Source organism: Oncorhynchus gorbuscha, linkage group LG10 (assembly GCF_021184085.1).
Source record: "Oncorhynchus gorbuscha isolate QuinsamMale2020 ecotype Even-year linkage group LG10, OgorEven_v1.0, whole genome shotgun sequence".
Lineage (NCBI taxonomy): Eukaryota > Metazoa > Chordata > Actinopteri > Salmoniformes > Salmonidae > Oncorhynchus > Oncorhynchus gorbuscha.
In genome coordinates, this window is record NC_060182.1 from 99,768,719 (window position 1) to 99,787,177 (window position 18,459).

At 43.5% G+C, this 18,459-nt stretch overlaps 1 protein-coding gene across 6 annotated transcripts in view; it reads right to left on the minus strand.

Moving 5' to 3' along the window:
- Nucleotides 1–18,459, minus strand: part of atrn (attractin) — a 258,397-nt gene that overhangs the window by 153,097 nt on the left and 86,841 nt on the right. For 5 of the 6 annotated variants that reach the window (XM_046367620.1, XM_046367619.1, XM_046367616.1 and 2 more), the window contains exons 20-22: nt 17,318–17,411; nt 14,541–14,593; nt 457–551 (exon numbers count right to left, since the gene is read on the minus strand). In XM_046367620.1, the coding sequence (XP_046223576.1) occupies nt 457–551; nt 14,541–14,593; nt 17,318–17,411 (242 nt within the window). Of the gene's footprint in view, nt 1–456; nt 552–13,031; nt 13,171–14,540; nt 14,594–17,317; nt 17,412–18,459 lie in introns of those variants that run through there. The other variant, XM_046367621.1, reaches the window with a different exon arrangement.

The window sequence follows — 18,459 nt, forward strand, 5'->3', positions numbered from 1 at the left end:
CCCCTGACCTCAGCAGTGTGGGTGTGGTCCTACCTCCTCGGGCATGGCCTGACCCCTGACCTCTGACCCCAGCAGTGTGGGTGTGGTCCTACCTCCTCAGGCATGGCCTGACCCCTGACCCCAGCAGTGTGGGTGTGGTCCTACTTACTGGGGCGTGGTCTGACCCCTGACCCCAGCAGTGTGGGTGTGGTCCTACCTCCTCGGGCATGGTCTGACCCCTGACCCCAGCAGTGTGGGTGTGGTCCTACCTCCTCGGGCGTGGCCTGACCTCTGACCCCAGCAGTGTGGGTGTGGTCCTACTTACTGGGGCGTGGTCTGACCCCTGACCCCAGCAGTGTGGGTGTGGTCCTACCTCCTCAGGCGTGGCCTGACCCCTGACCCCAGCAGTGTGGGTGTGGTCCTACCTCCTCAGGCGTGGCCTGACCCCTGACCCCAGCAGTATGGGTGTGGTCCTACCTCCTCAGGTGTGGCTACAAAGTTGATGGCGGTGTAGTAGCGGTCGTCCTCCTGAGACAGACTGAAGGTGAACTGGTAGTCTATCAGCAGGGTGTCTGGTAGGGAGATAAACACAGCTACATGTTAGAACAGCGGTCGTCCTCCTGAGACAGACTGAAGGTGAACTGGTAGTCTATCAGCAGGGTGTCTGGTAGGGAGATAAACACAGCTACATGTTAGAACAGCGGCCGTCCTCCTGAGACAGACTGAAGGTGAACTGGTAGTCTATCAGCAGGGTGTCTGGTAGGGAGATAAACACCATTTTGTGGGACTGCAGACGTTTCTTCTACCAGCTGTGGTGTGAACAATAGGGAAACGCTGAGCCTACACATCACCATGGGGGAAACATGGATTACGATGCATTTAAGAATGTCATGTTTACAACATGTAAAGACCTACATCACTATACTGACAGCATGCCCGTTGCCTGTAAAAACCTATATCACTATACTGACAGCATGCCCGTTGCCTGTAAAGACCTACATCACTATACTGACAGCATGCCCGTTGCCTGTAAAGACCTACATCACTATACTGACAGCATGCCCGTTGCCTGTAAAGACCTACATCACTATACTGACAGCATGCCCGTTGCCTGTAAAGACCTACATCACTATACTGACAGCATGCCCGTTGCCTGTAAAGACCTACATCACTATACTGACAGCATGCCCGTTGCCTGTAAAGACCTACATCACTATACTGACAGCATGCCCGTTGCCTGTAAAAACCTATATCACTATACTGACAGCATGCCCGTTGCCTGTAAAGACCTACATCACTATACTGACAGCATGCCCGTTGCCTGTAAAGACCTACATCACTATACTGACAGCATGCCCGTTGCCTGTAAAGACCTACATCACTATACTGACAGCATGCCCGTTGCCTGTAAAGACCTACATCACTATACTGACAGCATGCCCGTTGCCTGTAAAGACCTACATCACTATACTGACAGCATGCCCGTTGCCTGTAAAGACCTACATCACTATACTGACAGCATGCCCGTTGCCTGTAAAGACCTACATCACTATACTGACAGCATGCCCGTTGCCTGTAAAGACCTACATCACTATACTGACAGCATGTATACTGACAGCATGTATACTGACAGCATGTATACTAGCATGTACACCGACAGCATGTATACTGACAGCATGTATACTGACAGCATGTATACTGACAGCATGTATACTAGCATGTATACTGACAGCATGTATACTGACAGCATGTATACTGACAGCATGTATACTGACAGCATGTATACTGACAGCATGCCCGTTGCCTGTAAAGACCTACATCACTATACTGACAGCATGTATACTGACAGCATGTATACTGACAGCATGTATACTGACATGTCCGTTGCCTGTAAAGACCTACATCACTATACTGACAGCATGCCCGTTGCCTGTAAAGACCTACATCACTATACTGACAGCATGTATACTGACAGCATGTATACTGACAGCATGTATACTAGCATGTACACTGACAGCATGTATACTGACAGCATGTATACTGACAGCATGTATACTGACAGCATGTATACTAGCATGTATACTGACAGCATGTATACTGACAGCATGTATACTGACAGCATGTATACTGACAGCATGTATACTGACAGCATGTATACTGACAGCATGCCCGTTGCCTGTAAAGACCTACATCACTATACTGACAGCATGTATACTGACAGCATGTATACTGACAGCATGTATACTGACATGTCCGTTGCCTGTAAAGACCTACATCACTATACTGACAGCATGCCCGTTGCCTGTAAAGACCTACATCACTATACTGACAGCATGCCCGTTGCCTGTAAAGACCTACATCACTATACTGACAGCATGCCCGTTGCCTGTAAAGACCTACATCACTATACTGACAGCATGCCCGTTGCCTGTAAAGACCTACATCACTATACTGACAGCATGCCCGTTGCCTGTAAAGACCTACATCACTATACTGACAGCATGCCCGTTGCCTGTAAAGACCTACATCACTATACTGACAGCATGCCCGTTGCCTGTAAAGACCTACATCACTATACTGACAGCATGCCCGTTGCCTGTAAAGACCTACATCACTATACTGACAGCATGTATACTGACAGCATGTATACTGACAGCATGTATACTGACAGCATGTATACTGACAGCATGTATACTGACAGCATGTATACTAGCATGTATACTGACAGCATGTATACTGACAGCATGTATACTGACAGCATGTATACTGACAGCATGTATACTGACAGCATGTATACTGACAGCATGTATACTGACAGCATGTATACTGACAGCATGTATACTGACAGCATGCCCGTTGCCTGTAAAGACCTACATCACTATACTGACAGCATGTATACTGACAGCATGTATACTGACATGTCCGTTGCCAAAGGGACATATTTTGAGGTGTGTTACAACATTCATTTAAAAATCCGAAAACTTACGATTTTTTGGGTCACTGGCCACAGGTATGTTTTTCAACATTAAATTTAAATGAAAAGCTGAAATGTCTTCAGTCAATAAGGGTTTCACCATGAGGCCAATATTTACTTTTAAAAAGTTAGAGTTTAATAATTGTATTTGTATTAGTTATTTACCCACTGTTCCTAGGCCGTCATTGTAAATAAGAATTTGTTTTAACTGACTTACCTAGTTAAATAAAGGTTACCATTTTTTTTTTTTTATGAATAAATATGTTGCTGCCAAGGCAGCAGCTACTCTTCCTGGGGTTTATTATGGATCCCCATTAGTTCCTGCCAAAGCAGCAGCTACTCTTCCTGGGGTTTATTATGGATCCCCATTAGTCCCTGTTGCCAAAGCAGCAGCTACTCTTCCTGGGGTTTAATATGGATGCCCATTAGTTCCTGTTGCCAAGGCAGCAGCTACTCTTCCTGGGGTTTATTATGGATCCCCATTACTTCCTGCCAAGGCAGCTGCTACTCTTCCTGGGGTTTATTACTGATCCCCATTAGTTCCTGCCAAGGCAGCAGCTACTCTTCCTGGGTTTTATTATGGATCCCCATTAGTTCCTGTCAAGGCAGCAGCTACTCTTCCTGGGGTTTATTATGGATCCCCATTAGTTCCTGCCAAGGCAGTAGCTACTCTTCCTGGGGTTTATTATGGACCCCCATTAGTTCCTGCCAAGGCAGCAGCTACTCTCCCTGGGGTTTATTATGGATCCCCATTAGTTCCTGCCAAGGCAGCAGCTACTCTTCCTAGGGTTTATTATGGATCCCATTAGTTCCTGCCAAGGCAGCAGCTACTCTTCCTGGGGTTTATTATGGATCCCCATTAGTTCCTGCCAAGGCAGCAGCTACTCTTCCTGGGGTTTATTATGGATCCCCGTTAGTTCCTGCCAAGGCAGCAGCTACTCTTCCTGGGGGTTTATTATGGATCCCCATTAGTTCCTGCCAAAGCAGCAGCTACTCTTCCTGGGGGTTTATTATGGATCCCCTTTAGTTCCTGCCAAGGCAGCAGCTACTCTTCCTGGGGTTTATTATGGATCCCCATTAATTCCTGCCAAGGCAGCAGCTACTCTTCCTGGGGTTTAATATGGATCCCCATTAGTTCCTGTCAAGGCAGCAGCTACTCTTCCGGGGTTTATTATGGATCCCCATTAGTTCCTGTTGCCAAGGCAGCAGCTACTCTTCCTGGGGTTTATTATGGATCCCCATTAGTTCCTGCCAAGGCAGCAGCTACTCTTCCTGGGGTTTATTATGGATCTCCATTAGTTCCTGCCAAGGCAGCAGCTACTCTTCCTGGGGTTTATTATGGATCCCCATTAGTTCCTGCCAAGGCAGCAGCTACTCTTCCTGGGTTTATTATGGATCCCCATTAGTTCCTGCCAAGGCAGCAGCTACTCTTCCTGGGGTTTAATATGGATGCCCATTAGTTCCTGTTGCCAAGGCAGCAGCTACTCTTCCTGGGGTTTATTATGGATCCCCATTACTTCCTGCCAAGGCAGCTGCTACTCTTGCTGGGGTTTATTACTGATCCCCATTAGTTCCTGCCAAGGCAGCAGCTACTCTTCCTGGGGTTTATTATGGATCCCCATTAATTCCTGCCAAGGCAGCAGCTACTCTTCCTGGGGTTTAATATGGATCCCCATTAGTTCCTGTCAAGGCAGCAGCTACTCTTCCGGGGTTTATTATGGATCCCCATTAGTTCCTGTTGCCAAGGCAGCAGCTACTCTTCCTGGGGTTTATTATGGATCCCCATTAGTTCCTGCCAAGGCAGCAGCTACTCTTCCTGGGGTTTATTATGGATCTCCATTAGTTCCTGCCAAGGCAGCAGCTACTCTTCCTGGGGTTTATTATGGATCCCCATTAGTTCCTGCCAAGGCAGCAGCTACTCTTCCTGGGTTTATTATGGATCCCCATTAGTTCCTGCCAAGGCAGCAGCTACTCTTCCTGGGGTTTAATATGGATGCCCATTAGTTCCTGTTGCCAAGGCAGCAGCTACTCTTCCTGGGGTTTATTATGGATCCCCATTACTTCCTGCCAAGGCAGCTGCTACTCTTGCTGGGGTTTATTACTGATCCCCATTAGTTCCTGCCAAGGCAGCAGCTACTCTTCCTGGGTTTTATTATGGATCCCCATTAGTTCCTGTCAAGGCAGCAGCTACTCTTCCTGGGGTTTATTATGGATCCCCATTAGTTCCTGCCAAGGCAGCAGCTACTCTTCCTGGGGTTTATTATGGATCCCCATTAGTCCCTGCCAAGGCAGCAGCTACTCTTCCTGGGGTTTATTATGGATCCCCATTAGTTCCTGTTGCCAAGGCAGCAGCTACTCTTCCTGGGGTTTAATATGGATGCCCATTAGTTCCTGTTGCCAAGGCAGCAGCTACTCTTCCTGGGGTTTATTATGGATCCCCATTACTTCCTGCCAAGGCAGCTGCTACTCTTCCTGGGGTTTATTACTGATCCCCATTAGTTCCTGCCAAGGCAGCAGCTACTCTTCCTGGGTTTTATTATGGATCCCCATTAGTTCCTGCCAAGGCAGCAGCTACTCTTCCTGGGGTTTATTATGGATCCCCATTAGTTCCTGCCAAGGCATCAGCTACTCTTCCTGGGGTTTATTATGGATCCCCATTAGTCCCTGCCAAGGCAGCAGCTACTCTTCCTGGGGTTTATTATGGATCCCCATTAGTTCCTGTTGCCAAGGCAGCAGCTACTCCTCCTGGGGTTTAATATGGATGCCCATTAGTTCCTGTTGCCAAGGCAGCAGCTACTCTTCCTGGGGTTTATTATGGATCCCCATTACTTCCTGCCAAGGCAGCTGCTACTCTTCCTGGGGTTTATTACTGATCCCCATTAGTTCCTGCCAAGGCAGCAGCTACTCTTCCTGGGTTTTATTATGGATCCCCATTAGTTCCTGTCAAGGCAGCAGCTACTCTTCCTGGGGTTTATTATGGATCCCCGTTAGTTCCTGCCAAGGCAGCAGCTACTCTTCCTGGGGATTAATATGGATCCCCATTAGTTCCTGTCAATGCAGCAGCTACTCTTCCTGGGGTTTATTATGGATCCCGGTTAGTTCCTGCCAAGGCAGCAGCTACTCTTCCTGGGGATTAATATGGATCCCCATTAGTTCCTGTCAATGCAGCAGCTACTCTTCCTGGGGTTTATTATGGATCCCCATTATTTCCTGCCAAGGCAGTAGCTACTCTTCCTGGGGTTTATTATGGACCCCCATTAGTTCCTGCCCAGGCAGCAACTACTCTACCCCTGGGGTTTATTATGGATCCCCATTAGTTCCTGCCAAGGCAGCAGCTACTCTTCCTAGGGTTTATTATGGATCCCATTAGTTCCTGCCAAGGCAGCAGCTACTCTTCCTGGGGTTTATTATGGATCCCCATTAGTTCCTGCCAAGGCAGCAGCTACTCTTCCTGGGGTTTATTATGGATCCCCGTTAGTTCCTGCCAAGGCAGCAGCTACTCTTCCTGGGGGTTTATTATGGATCCCCATTAGTTCCTGCCAAAGCAGCAGCTACTCTTCCTGGGGGTTTATTATGGATCCCCTTTAGTTCCTGCCAAGGCAGCAGCTACTCTTCCTGGGGTTTATTATGGATCCCCATTAGTTCCTGCCAAGGCAGCAGCTACTCTTCCTAGGGTTTATTATGGATCCCATTAGTTCCTGCCAAGGCAGCAGCTACTCTTCCTGGGGTTTATTATGGATCCCCATTAGTTCCTGCCAAGGCAGCAGCTACTCTTCCTGGGGTTTATTATGGATCCCCGTTAGTTCCTGCCAAGGCAGCAGCTACTCTTCCTGGGGGTTTATTATGGATCCCCATTAGTTCCTGCCAAAGCAGCAGCTACTCTTCCTGGGGGTTTATTATGGATCCCCTTTAGTTCCTGCCAAGGCAGCAGCTACTCTTCCTGGGGTTTATTATGGATCCCCATTAATTCCTGCCAAGGCAGCAGCTACTCTTCCTGGGGTTTAATATGGATCCCCATTAGTTCCTGTCAAGGCAGCAGCTACTCTTCCTGGGGTTTATTATGGATCTCCATTAGTTCCTGCCAAGGCAGCAGCTACTCTTCCTGGGGTTTATTATGGATCCCCATTAGTTCCTGCCAAGGCAGCAGCTACTCTTCCTGGGTTTATTATGGATCCCCATTAGTTCCTGCCAAGGCAGCAGCTACTCTTCCTGGGGTTTAATATGGGTGCCCATTAGTTCCTGTTGCCAAGGCAGCAGCTACTCTTCCTGGGGTTTATTATGGATGCCCATTAGTTCCTGCCAAGGCAGCAGCTACTCTTCCTGGGGTTTATTATGGATCCCCATTAGTTCCTTCCAAGGCAGCAGCTACTCTTCCTGGGGTTTATTATGGATCCCCATTAGTTCCAGCCAAGACAGCAGCTACTCTTCCTGGGGTTTATTATGGATCCCCATTAGTTCCTGCCAAGGCAGCAGCTACTCGTCCTGGGGTTTATTATGGATCCCCATTAGTTCCTGCCAAGGCAGCAGCTACTCTTCCTGGGGTTTATTATGGATCCCCATTAGTTCCTGCCAAGGCAGCAGCTACTCGTCCTGGGGTTTATTATGGATCCCCATTAGTTTGGCAGCAGCTACTTTTTATCATCAATTTCTCTCAGTCAATCATCAGCCAGCCAATCATCAGTCATTTGTGTAAGTGCTGTGCTTGTTGAATGTCCTTCCCTATCAGCGTGTTGAAAGTATGTTGTCAATTTGTTTACTGTAAATAGCATTGTATCTGGTCTATCTGTAAATAGCATTGTATCTGGTCTATCTGTAAATAGCATTGTATCTGGTCTATCTGTAAATAGCATTGTATCTGGTCTATCTGTAAATAGCATTGTATCTGGTCTATCTGTAAATAGCATTGTATCTGGTCTATCTGTAAATAGCATTGTATCTGGTCTATCTGTAAATAGCATTGTATCTGGTCTATCTGTAAATAGCATTGTATCTGGTCTATCTGTAAATAGCATTGTATCTGGTCTATCTGTAAATAGCATTGTATCTGGTCTATCTGTAAATAGCATTGTATCTGGTCTATCTGTAAATAGCATTGTATCTGGTCTATCTGTAAATAGCATTGTATCTGGTCTATCTGTAAATAGCATTGTATCTGGTCTATCTGTAAATAGCATTGTATCTGGTCTATCTGTAAATAGCATTGTATCTGGTCAAACACAATTTTTTCCAAGGTTCACTAATGGTTGCTGTTTGGTCGACTATTTGAGCCAGTGAAGGGTTCAGTATTCTTAGATAGCGGAATGACTTTATCTTCCCTCCAGGCCTGAGGGCACACACTTTCTAGTATGCTTAAATTGAAGATATGGCAAATAGGATTGGCAATATCGTCCACTATTATCCTCAGTCATTTTCCATCCAGATTTTTGGATCTTAGTGGCTCGTCATTGATAGACAACAATTATTTTTTTCACCTCTTTCACACTTTCATACACGGATTTCAAAAGTACAATGCTTGTCTTTCAAAATGTATTCAGATATACTTGGGTGTGTAGTGCCAGTGTTTGTTGCTGGCATGTCATGCCGAAGTTCGCTAATCTTGCCAACGAAAAAAATATTCAAAGTGCTGTAGTTGGCAATTTCAGTGGGATTTGTGATGAATTAACCATCTGATTCAATGAATATTGGAGCTCATCTTTTTGCCCAGATTTCATATATATCCAAAGCTTTTTACTATCATTCTTATGTCATTTATCGTTCTTTCATAGTGCAGTTTCTTCTTCTTTTTATTCAGTTTAGTCACATGATTTGTCAATTTGCAGTACATTTGCCAATCTGTTGTGCTGACAGACATATTGACCATTCCTTTGCATCATCCCTCTCAACCATACAATTTATAAATTCCTCAATATTCCACAAGGATTTAACAGTTTTTATAGTCATTTATTAATGGGTGCTTATTAGTAACTAGAATAATTATTTTCATAAATGTGTCAAGTGCAGCATCTGGTTGCTCCTCATTACACACCACAGACCAGCAGCGTCTGGTTGCTCCTCATTACACACCACAGACCAGCAGCGTCTGGTTGCTCCTCATTACACACCACAGACCAGCAGCATCTGGTTGCTCCTCATTACACACCACAGACCAACAGCGTCTGGTTGCTCCTCATTACACACCACAGACCAGCAGCATCTGGTTGCTCCTCATTACACACCAAAGACCAGCAGCATCTGGTTGCTCCTCATTACACACCACAGACCAGCAGTGTCTGGTTGCTCCTCATTACACACCACAGACCCAGCAGCATCTGGTTGCTCCTCATTACACACCAAAGACCAGCAGCGTCTGGTTGCTCCTCATTACACACCACAGACCCAGCAGCATCTGGTTGCTCCTCATTACACACCACAGACCAGCAGCGTCTGGTTGCTCCTCATTACACACCACAGACCAGCAGCGTCTGGTTGCTCCTCATTACACACCACAGACCAGCAGCGTCTGGTTGCTCCTCATTACTCACCACAGACCAGCAGCGTCTGGTTGCTCCTCATTACACACCACAGACCAGCAGCGTCTGGTTGCTCCTCATTACACACCACAGACCAGCAGCGTCTGGTTGCTCCTCATTACACACCACAGACCAACAGCGTCTGGTTGCTCCTCATTACACACCACAGACCAGCAGCATCTGGTTGCTCCTCATTACACACCAAAGACCAGCAGCATCTGGTTGCTCCTCATTACACACCACAGACCAGCAGCGTCTGGTTGCTCCTCATTACACACCACAGACCCAGCAGCATCTGGTTGCTCCTCATTACACACCAAAGACCAGCAGCGTCTGGTTGCTCCTCATTACACACCACAGACCCAGCAGCATCTGGTTGCTCCTCATTACACACCACAGACCAGCAGCGTCTGGTTGCTCCTCATTACACACCACAGACCAGCAGCGTCTGGTTGCTCCTCATTACACACCACAGACCAGCAGCGTCTGGTTGCTACCTCATTACACACCACAGATTAGCAGCGTCTGGTTGCTACCTCATTACACACCACAGACCAGCAGCGTCTGTCCTCTTATACACTATATTAGGCCCAGCCTGTTGCTCCTCATTATTCACCACAGACCAGCAGCTTATCTGGTTGCTCCTCATTACACACCACAGACCAGCAGCTTCTGGTTGCTCCTCATTACACACCACAGACCAGCAGCTGTCTGGTTGCTCCTCATTACACACCACAGACCAGCAGCGTCTGGTTGCTCCTCATTACACACCACAGACCAGCAGCGTCTGGTTGCTCCTCATTACTCACCACAGACCCATAAATATTCTTTACATCATCAATGTAGGAATCACTACTGAACTTCTTGTATGACCTCTTATACACTATATTAGGCCCAGTCTGACCTCTTATGCACTATATTAGGCCCAGCCTGACCTCTTATACACTATATTAGGCCCAGCCTGACCTCTTATACACTATATTAGGCCCAGCCTGACCTCTTATACACTATATTAGGCCCTGCCTGACCTCTTATACACTATATTAGGCCCAGCCTGTCCTCTTATACACTATATTAGGCCCAGCCTGACCTCTTATACACTATATTAGGCCTAGCCTGACCTCTTATACACTATATTAGGCCCAGCCTGACCTCTTATACACTATATTAGGCCCAGCCTGACCTCTTATGCACTATATTAGGCCCAGCCTGACCTCTTATACACTATATTATTAGGCCCAGGCCCAGCCTGACCTCTTATACACTATATTAGGCCCAGCCTGACCTCTTATACACTATATTAGGCCCAGCCTGACCTCTTATACACTATATAGGCCCAGCCTGACCTCTTATACACTATATTAGGCCCAGCCTGACCTCTTATACACTATATTAGCCCAGCCTGACCTCTTATACACTATATTAGGCCCAGCCTGTCCTCTTATACCTCTTATACACTATATTAGGCCCAGCCTGACCTTATACACTATATTTACACTATATTAGACCCAGCCTGACCTCTTATACACTATATTAGGCCCAGCCTGACCTCTTATACACTATATTAGGCCCAGCCTGACCTCTTATGCACTATATTAGGCCCAGCCTGTCCTCTTATACACTATATTAGGCCCAGCCTGACCTCTTATACACTATATTAGGCCCAGCCTGACCTCTTATACACTATATTAGGACCAGCCTGACCTCTTATACACTATATTAGACACTGCCTGACCTCTTATACACTATATTAGACCCTGCCTGACCTCTTATACACTATATTAGGCCCAGCCTGTCCTCTTATACACTATATTAGGCCCAGCCTGTCCTCTTATACACTATATTAGGCCCAGCCTGTCCTCTTATACACTATATTAGGCCCAGCCTGACCTCTTATACACTATATTAGGCCCAGCCTGACCTCTTATACACTATATTAGGCCCAGCCTGACCTCTTATACACTATATTAGGCCCAGCCTGACCTCTTATACACTATATTAGGCCCAGCCTGACCTCTTATACACTATATTAGGCCCAGCCTGACCTCTTATACACTATATTAGGCCCAGCCTGTCCTCTTATACACTATATTAGGCCCAGCCTGACCTCTTATACACTATATTAGGCCCAGCCTGTCCTCTTATACACTATATTAGGCCCAGCCTGTCCTCTTATACACTATATTAGGCCCAGCCTGTCCTCTTATACACTATATTAGCCCAGCCTGTCCTCTTATACACTATATTAGGCCCAGCCTGACCTCTTATACACTATATTAGGCCCAGCCTGACCTCTTATACACTATATTAGGCCCAGCCTGACCTCTTATACACTATATTAGGCCCAGCCTGACCTCTTATACACTATATTAGGCCCAGCCTGACCTCTTATACACTATATTAGGCCCAGCCTTTTTTCCTAGATATGGCTACTATATTGTGATCACTACATCCTATGGATCTGGATACTGCTTTAGAGCCCATTTCTGCAGCATCAGTAAAGATGTGACCAGTACATGTTGATGATTTAATTCCTGTGCTGTTTGTAACAACCCTGGTAGGTTGTCTGACAACCTGAAACACGTTGCAGACACTGGTTACAGTTTGAATTTTTTTCTTGAGTGGCCAGCTTGATGAAAGCCAGTCAATACTGAAATCACCCAGAAAAGATACCTCTGTTGATATCACATACAATATCAAGCAATTCACACATATTATCCAGATTCTGACTGTTAACACTTGGTGGTCTATAGCAGCTTCCCACCAGAATGGGCTTTAGGTGAGATCCTCTCTAAGCTTTACAGGAATGTGGTTCTGAATATAAACAGCAACACCTCCACCATTGTCATTTCTGTTTCTTCTGTAGATGTTATAGCCTTGTATTGCTACCACTGTATCAAAGGTATTATCTATGTGAGTTTCAGAGATAGTCAGAATATGAATGTCATCGTTTACTAGCAAGTTATTGACTTCATAGACCTTGTTTCTTAAGCTACATATGTTTAACGTGGGCTATTTTAAGCACTTTTCTTCTGGGATGTTTGATTGTTTTCATTGCTTTACTGGGGAGCTCAGCAGAAGTAGACATGCTCATGTTATTTATGTTAGTGCAGGGTGAGCTTAGCAGAAGTAGACATGCTCATGTTATTTATGTTAGTGCAGGGTGAGCTGCACTATGATGAAAATAATCATGGCCTCAAAATCGTCAAGCTGCATACTGGACCCTATTCCAACTAAACTACTGAAAGAGCTGCTTCCTGTGCTTGGCCCTATGTTGAACATAATAAACGGCTCTCTATCGATCGGATGTGTACCAAACTCACTAAAAGTGGCAGTAATAAAGCCTCTCTTGAAAAAGCAAAACCTTGACCCAGAAAATATTTTTTTAACTATCGGCCTATATCGAATCTTCCATTCCTCTCAATTTTTTTAGAAAAGACTGTTGCGCAGCAACTCACTGCCTTCCTGAAGACAAACAATGTATACGAAACGCTTCAGTCTGGTTTTAGACCCCATCATAGCACTGAGACGGCACTTGTGAAGGTGGTAAATTACCTTTTAATGGTGTCAGAGTGAGGATCTGTATCTGTCCTCGTGCTCCTAGACCTTAGTGCTGCTTTTGATACCATCGATCACCACATTCTTTTGGAGAGATTGGAAACCCAAATTGGTCGACACGGACACTTTCTGGCCTGGTTTTGATCTTATCTGTCGGAAAGATATCAGTTTGTCTCTGTGAGTGGTTTGTCCTCTGACAAATCAACTGCAAATTTCAGTGTTCCTCAAGGCTCCGTTTTAGGACCACTATTGTTTTCACTATATATTTTACCTCTTAGGGATGTCATTCGAAAACATAATGTTAACTTTCACTGCTATGCGGATGACACAGCTGTACATTTCAATGAAACATGGTGAAGCCCCAAAATTGCCCTCGCTAGAAGCCTGTGTTTCAGACATAAGGAAGTGGATGGCTGCAAACTTTCTACTTTTAAACTCGGACAAAACAGAGATGCTTGTTCTAGGTCCCAAGAAACAAAGAGATCTTCTGTTGAATCTGACAATTAATCTTAATGGTTGTACAGTCATCTCAAATAAAACTGTGAAGGACCTCAGTGTTTCTCTGGACCCTGATCTCTCTTTTCAAGAACATATCAAGACTGTTTCAAGGACAGCTTTTTTTTCATCTACGTAACATTGCAAAAATCAGAAACTAACAGTAACTGCAGTACCACTGAACTGAACAAAGACAGCATTCACGATGACCTACCTTCGCCTACCTTCGCCTCAGGCGCCTACCTTCGCCTGAGACCCAAATGGCACGCTATCCTCTATATTGTGCATTTCTTTTAACCAGAGGGCACATAGGGCTCTGATCAAAAGTAGTGCACTATATAGGGGAAATGTGCCATTTAAGACTCAGACTCAGCGCGATGTTCTACTCTGAAGGACTCAGCGTGATGTTCTACTCTGAAGGACTCAGCCGAAGGACTCAGCCTCAGCGTGATGTTCTACTCTGAAGGACTCAGCGTGATGTTCTACTCTGAAGGACTCAGCCTCAGCGCGATGTTATACTCTGAAGGACTCGGCGTGATGTTCTACTCTGAAGGACTCGACGTGATGTTCTACTCTGAAGGACTCGACGTGATGTTCTACTCTGAAGGACTCGGCGTGATGTTCTACTCTGAAGGACTCGGCGTGATGTTCTACTCTGAAGGACTCAGCCGAAGGACTCAGCCTCAGCGTGATGTTCTACTCTGAAGGACTCAGCGTGATGTTCTACTCTGAAGGACTCGGCGTGATGTTCTACTCTGAAGGACTCGGCGTGATGTTCTACTCTGAAGGACTCGGCGTGATGTTCTACTCTGAAGGACTCGGCGTGATGTTCTACTCTGAAGGACTCGGCGTGATGTTCTACTCTGAAGGACTCGGCGTGATGTTCTACTCTGAAGGACTCGGCGTGATGTTCTACTCTGAAGGACTCGGCGTGATGTTCTACTCTGAAGGACTCAGAGTGATGTTCTACTCTGAAGGACTCAGCGTGATGTTCTACTCTGAATGTAGACTAGAGTTCCACTTACAGTAACAGGTTCCTTTCAGAGGGTTTCCTTGGTAACGGTTCTCCACCTCACACCTGAGAGAAAAGAGAGGATGAAGTGTGAGAAAAGAGAATGAAAGGATGTTAGAGACAACATGGACAGTAAATATATAATGGAGGTTAGAGACAACATGGACAGTAAATATATAATGGAGGTTAGAGACAACATGGACAGTAAATATATAATGGAGGTTAGAGACAACATGGACAGTAAATATATAATGGAGGTTAGAGGCAACATGGACAGTAAATATATAATGGAGGTTAGAGACAACATGGACAGTAAATATATAATGGAGGTTAGAGACAACATGGACAGTAAATATATAATGGAGGTTAGAGACAACATGGACAGTAAATCTATAATGGAGGTTAGAGACAACATGGACAGTAAATATATAATGGAGGTTAGAGACAACATGGACAGTAAATATATAATGGAGGTTAGAGACAACATGGACAGTAAATATATAATGGAGGTTAGAGACAACATGGACAGTAAATATATAATGGAGGTTAGAGACAACATGGACAGTAAATCTATAATGGAGGTTAGAGACAGTGAAACAGACTTACTGCTATGTACTACGTACTAAGTATGCAATATGTATATACTAAGTGTGTAATATCTCCTGTAGTGTACTTACAGGTGACAGTATGTATGTACTAAGTGTATACTATGTATATACTAAGTTTGTAATATGTATGTACTAAGTGTGTAATATCTATTGTAGTGTACTTACAGGTGACAGTATGTATATACTAAGTGTGTAATATCTACTGTAGTGTACTTACATGTGACAGTATGTATGTACTAAGTGTGTAATATCTACTGTAGTGTACTTACAGGTGACAGTATGTATGTACTAAGTGTGTAATATCTACTGTAGTGTACTTACATGTGACAGTATGTATGTACTAAGTGTGTAATATCTACTGTAGTGTGTAATATCTCCTGTAGTGTACTTACAGGTGACAGTATGTATATTCTAAGTGTGTAATATCTACTGTAGTGTGTAATATATCCTGTAGTGTGTAATATCTACTGTATTGTACTTACAGGTGACAGTATGTATATACTAAGTGTGTAATATCTCCTGTAGTGTGTAATATCTCCTGTAGTGTACTTACAGGTGACAGTATGTATATACTAAGTGTGTAATATCTACTGTAGTGTACTTACAGGTGACAGTATGTATGTACTAAGTGTGTAATATCTCCTGTAGTGTGTACTATCTACTGTAGTGTGTAATATCTCCTGTAGTGTGTAATATCTCCTGTAGTGTGTAATATCTCCTGTAGTGTACTTACAGGTGACAGTATGTATATACTAAGTGTGTAATATCTACTGTAGTGTACTTACAGGTGACAGTATGTATGTACTAAGTGTGTAATATCTCCTGTAGTGTGTAATATCTCCTGTAGTGTACTTACAGGTGACAGTATGTATGTACTAAGTGTGTAATATCTCCTGTAGTGTACTTACAGGTGACAGTATGTATGTACTAAGTGTGTAATATCTCCTGTAGTGTGTACTATCTACTGTAGTGTGTAATATCTCCTGTAGTGTGTAATATCTCCTGTAGTGTGTAATATCTCCTGTAGTGTACTTACAGGTGACAGTATGTATATACTAAGTGTGTAATATCTACTGTAGTGTGTAATATCTCCTGTAGTGTACTTACAGGTGACAGTATGTATGTACTAAGTGTGTAATATCTACTGTAGTGTACTTACATGTGACAGTATGTATGTACTAAGTGTGTAATATCTACTGTAGTGTACTTACAGGTGACAGTATGTATATTCTAAGTGTGTAATATCTACTGTAGTGTACTTACAGGTGACAGTATGTATGTACTAAGTGTGTAATATCTACTGTAGTGTGTAATATCTACTGTATTGTACTTACAGGTGACAGTATGTATATACTAAGTGTGTAATATCTCCTGTAGTGTACTTACAGGTGACAGTATGTATGTACTAAGTGTGTAATATCTCCTGTAGTGTGTACTATCTACTGTAGTGTGTAATATCTCCTGTAGTGTGTAATATCTCCTGTAGTGTGTAATATCTCCTGTAGTGTACTTACAGGTGACAGTATGTATATACTAAGTGTGTAATATCTACTGTAGTGTACTTACAGGTGACAGTATGTATGTACTAAGTGTGTAATATCTCCTGTAGTGTGTAATATCTCCTGTAGTGTACTTACAGGTGACAGTATGTATGTACTAAGTGTGTAATATCTACTGTAGTGTACTTACAGGTGACAGTATGTATGTACTAAGTGTGTAATATCTCCTGTAGTGTGTAATATCTACTGTAGTGTACTTACAGGTGACAGTATGTATATACTAAGTGTGTAATATCTACTGTAGTGTACTTACAGGTGACAGTATGTATGTACTAAGTGTGTAATATCTCCTGTAGTGTGTAATATCTACTGTAGTGTGTAATATCTCCTGTAGTGTGTAATATCTCCTGTAGTGTACTTACAGGTGACAGTATGTATGTACTAAGTGTGTAATATCTCCTGTAGTGTGTAATATCTCCTGTAGTGTGTAATATCTCCTGTAGTGTGTAATATCTCCTGTAGTGTGTAATATCTACTGTAGTGTGTAATTTCTACTGTAGTGTGTAATATCTCCTGTAGTGTGTAATATCTCCTGTAGTGTGTAATATCTCCTGTAGTGTGTAATATCTCCTGTAGTGTGTAATATCTCCTGTAGTGTGTAATATCTCCTGTAGTGTACTTACAGGTGACAGCGGTCTCCTTTGATGCCCTTGGTGGTGCAGAAACACTTCCCGTTGTTTGGGTTACACACACCGGCATGGCCATTACACTTACACGCTGCAATACAACATTATCACATTAATATAACTGACACGCTGCAAGACAACATTATCACATTAATATAACTGACACGCTGCAATACAACATTATCACATTAATATAACTGACACGCTGCAATACAACATTATCACATTAATATAACTGACACGCTGCAAGACAACATTATCACATTAATATAACATTATCACATTAATATAACTGACACGCTGCAAGACAACATTATCACATTAATATAACTGACACGCTGCAAGACAACATTATCACATTAATATAACTGACATGCTGCAAAACAACATTATCACATTAATATAACTGACACGCTGCAATACAACATTATCACATTAATATAACTGACACGCTGCAAAACAACATTATCACATTAATATAACATTATCACATTAATATAACTGACACGCTGCAAGACAACATTATCACATTAATATAACATTATCACATTAATATAACTGACACGCTGCAATACAACATTATCAAATCAAATGTATTTATATAGCCCTTCGTACATCAGCTGATATCTCAAAGTGCTGTACAGAAACCCAGCCTAAAACCCCAAACAGCAAACAATGCAGGTGTAAAAGCACGGTGGCTAGGAAAAACTCCCTAGAAAGGCCAAAACCTAGGAAGAAACCTAAACCTCACATTAATATAACATTATCACATTAATATAACTGACACGCTGCAAAACAACATTATCACATTAATATAACATTATCACATTAATATAACTGACATGCTGCAATACAACATTATCACATTAATATAACTGACACGCTGCAAAACAACATTATCACATTAATATAACTGACACGCTGCAATACAACACTATCACATTAATATATCAACATTATCACATTAACATATCAACATTATCACATCAACATTATCACATTAATTATCACATTAATATATCACCATTATCACATTAATATATTAACATTAACGCAACGTTATCACGTTAATATAGCAACATTATCACATTAACACAACATTATCACATTAACACAACATTATCACATTAACACAACAT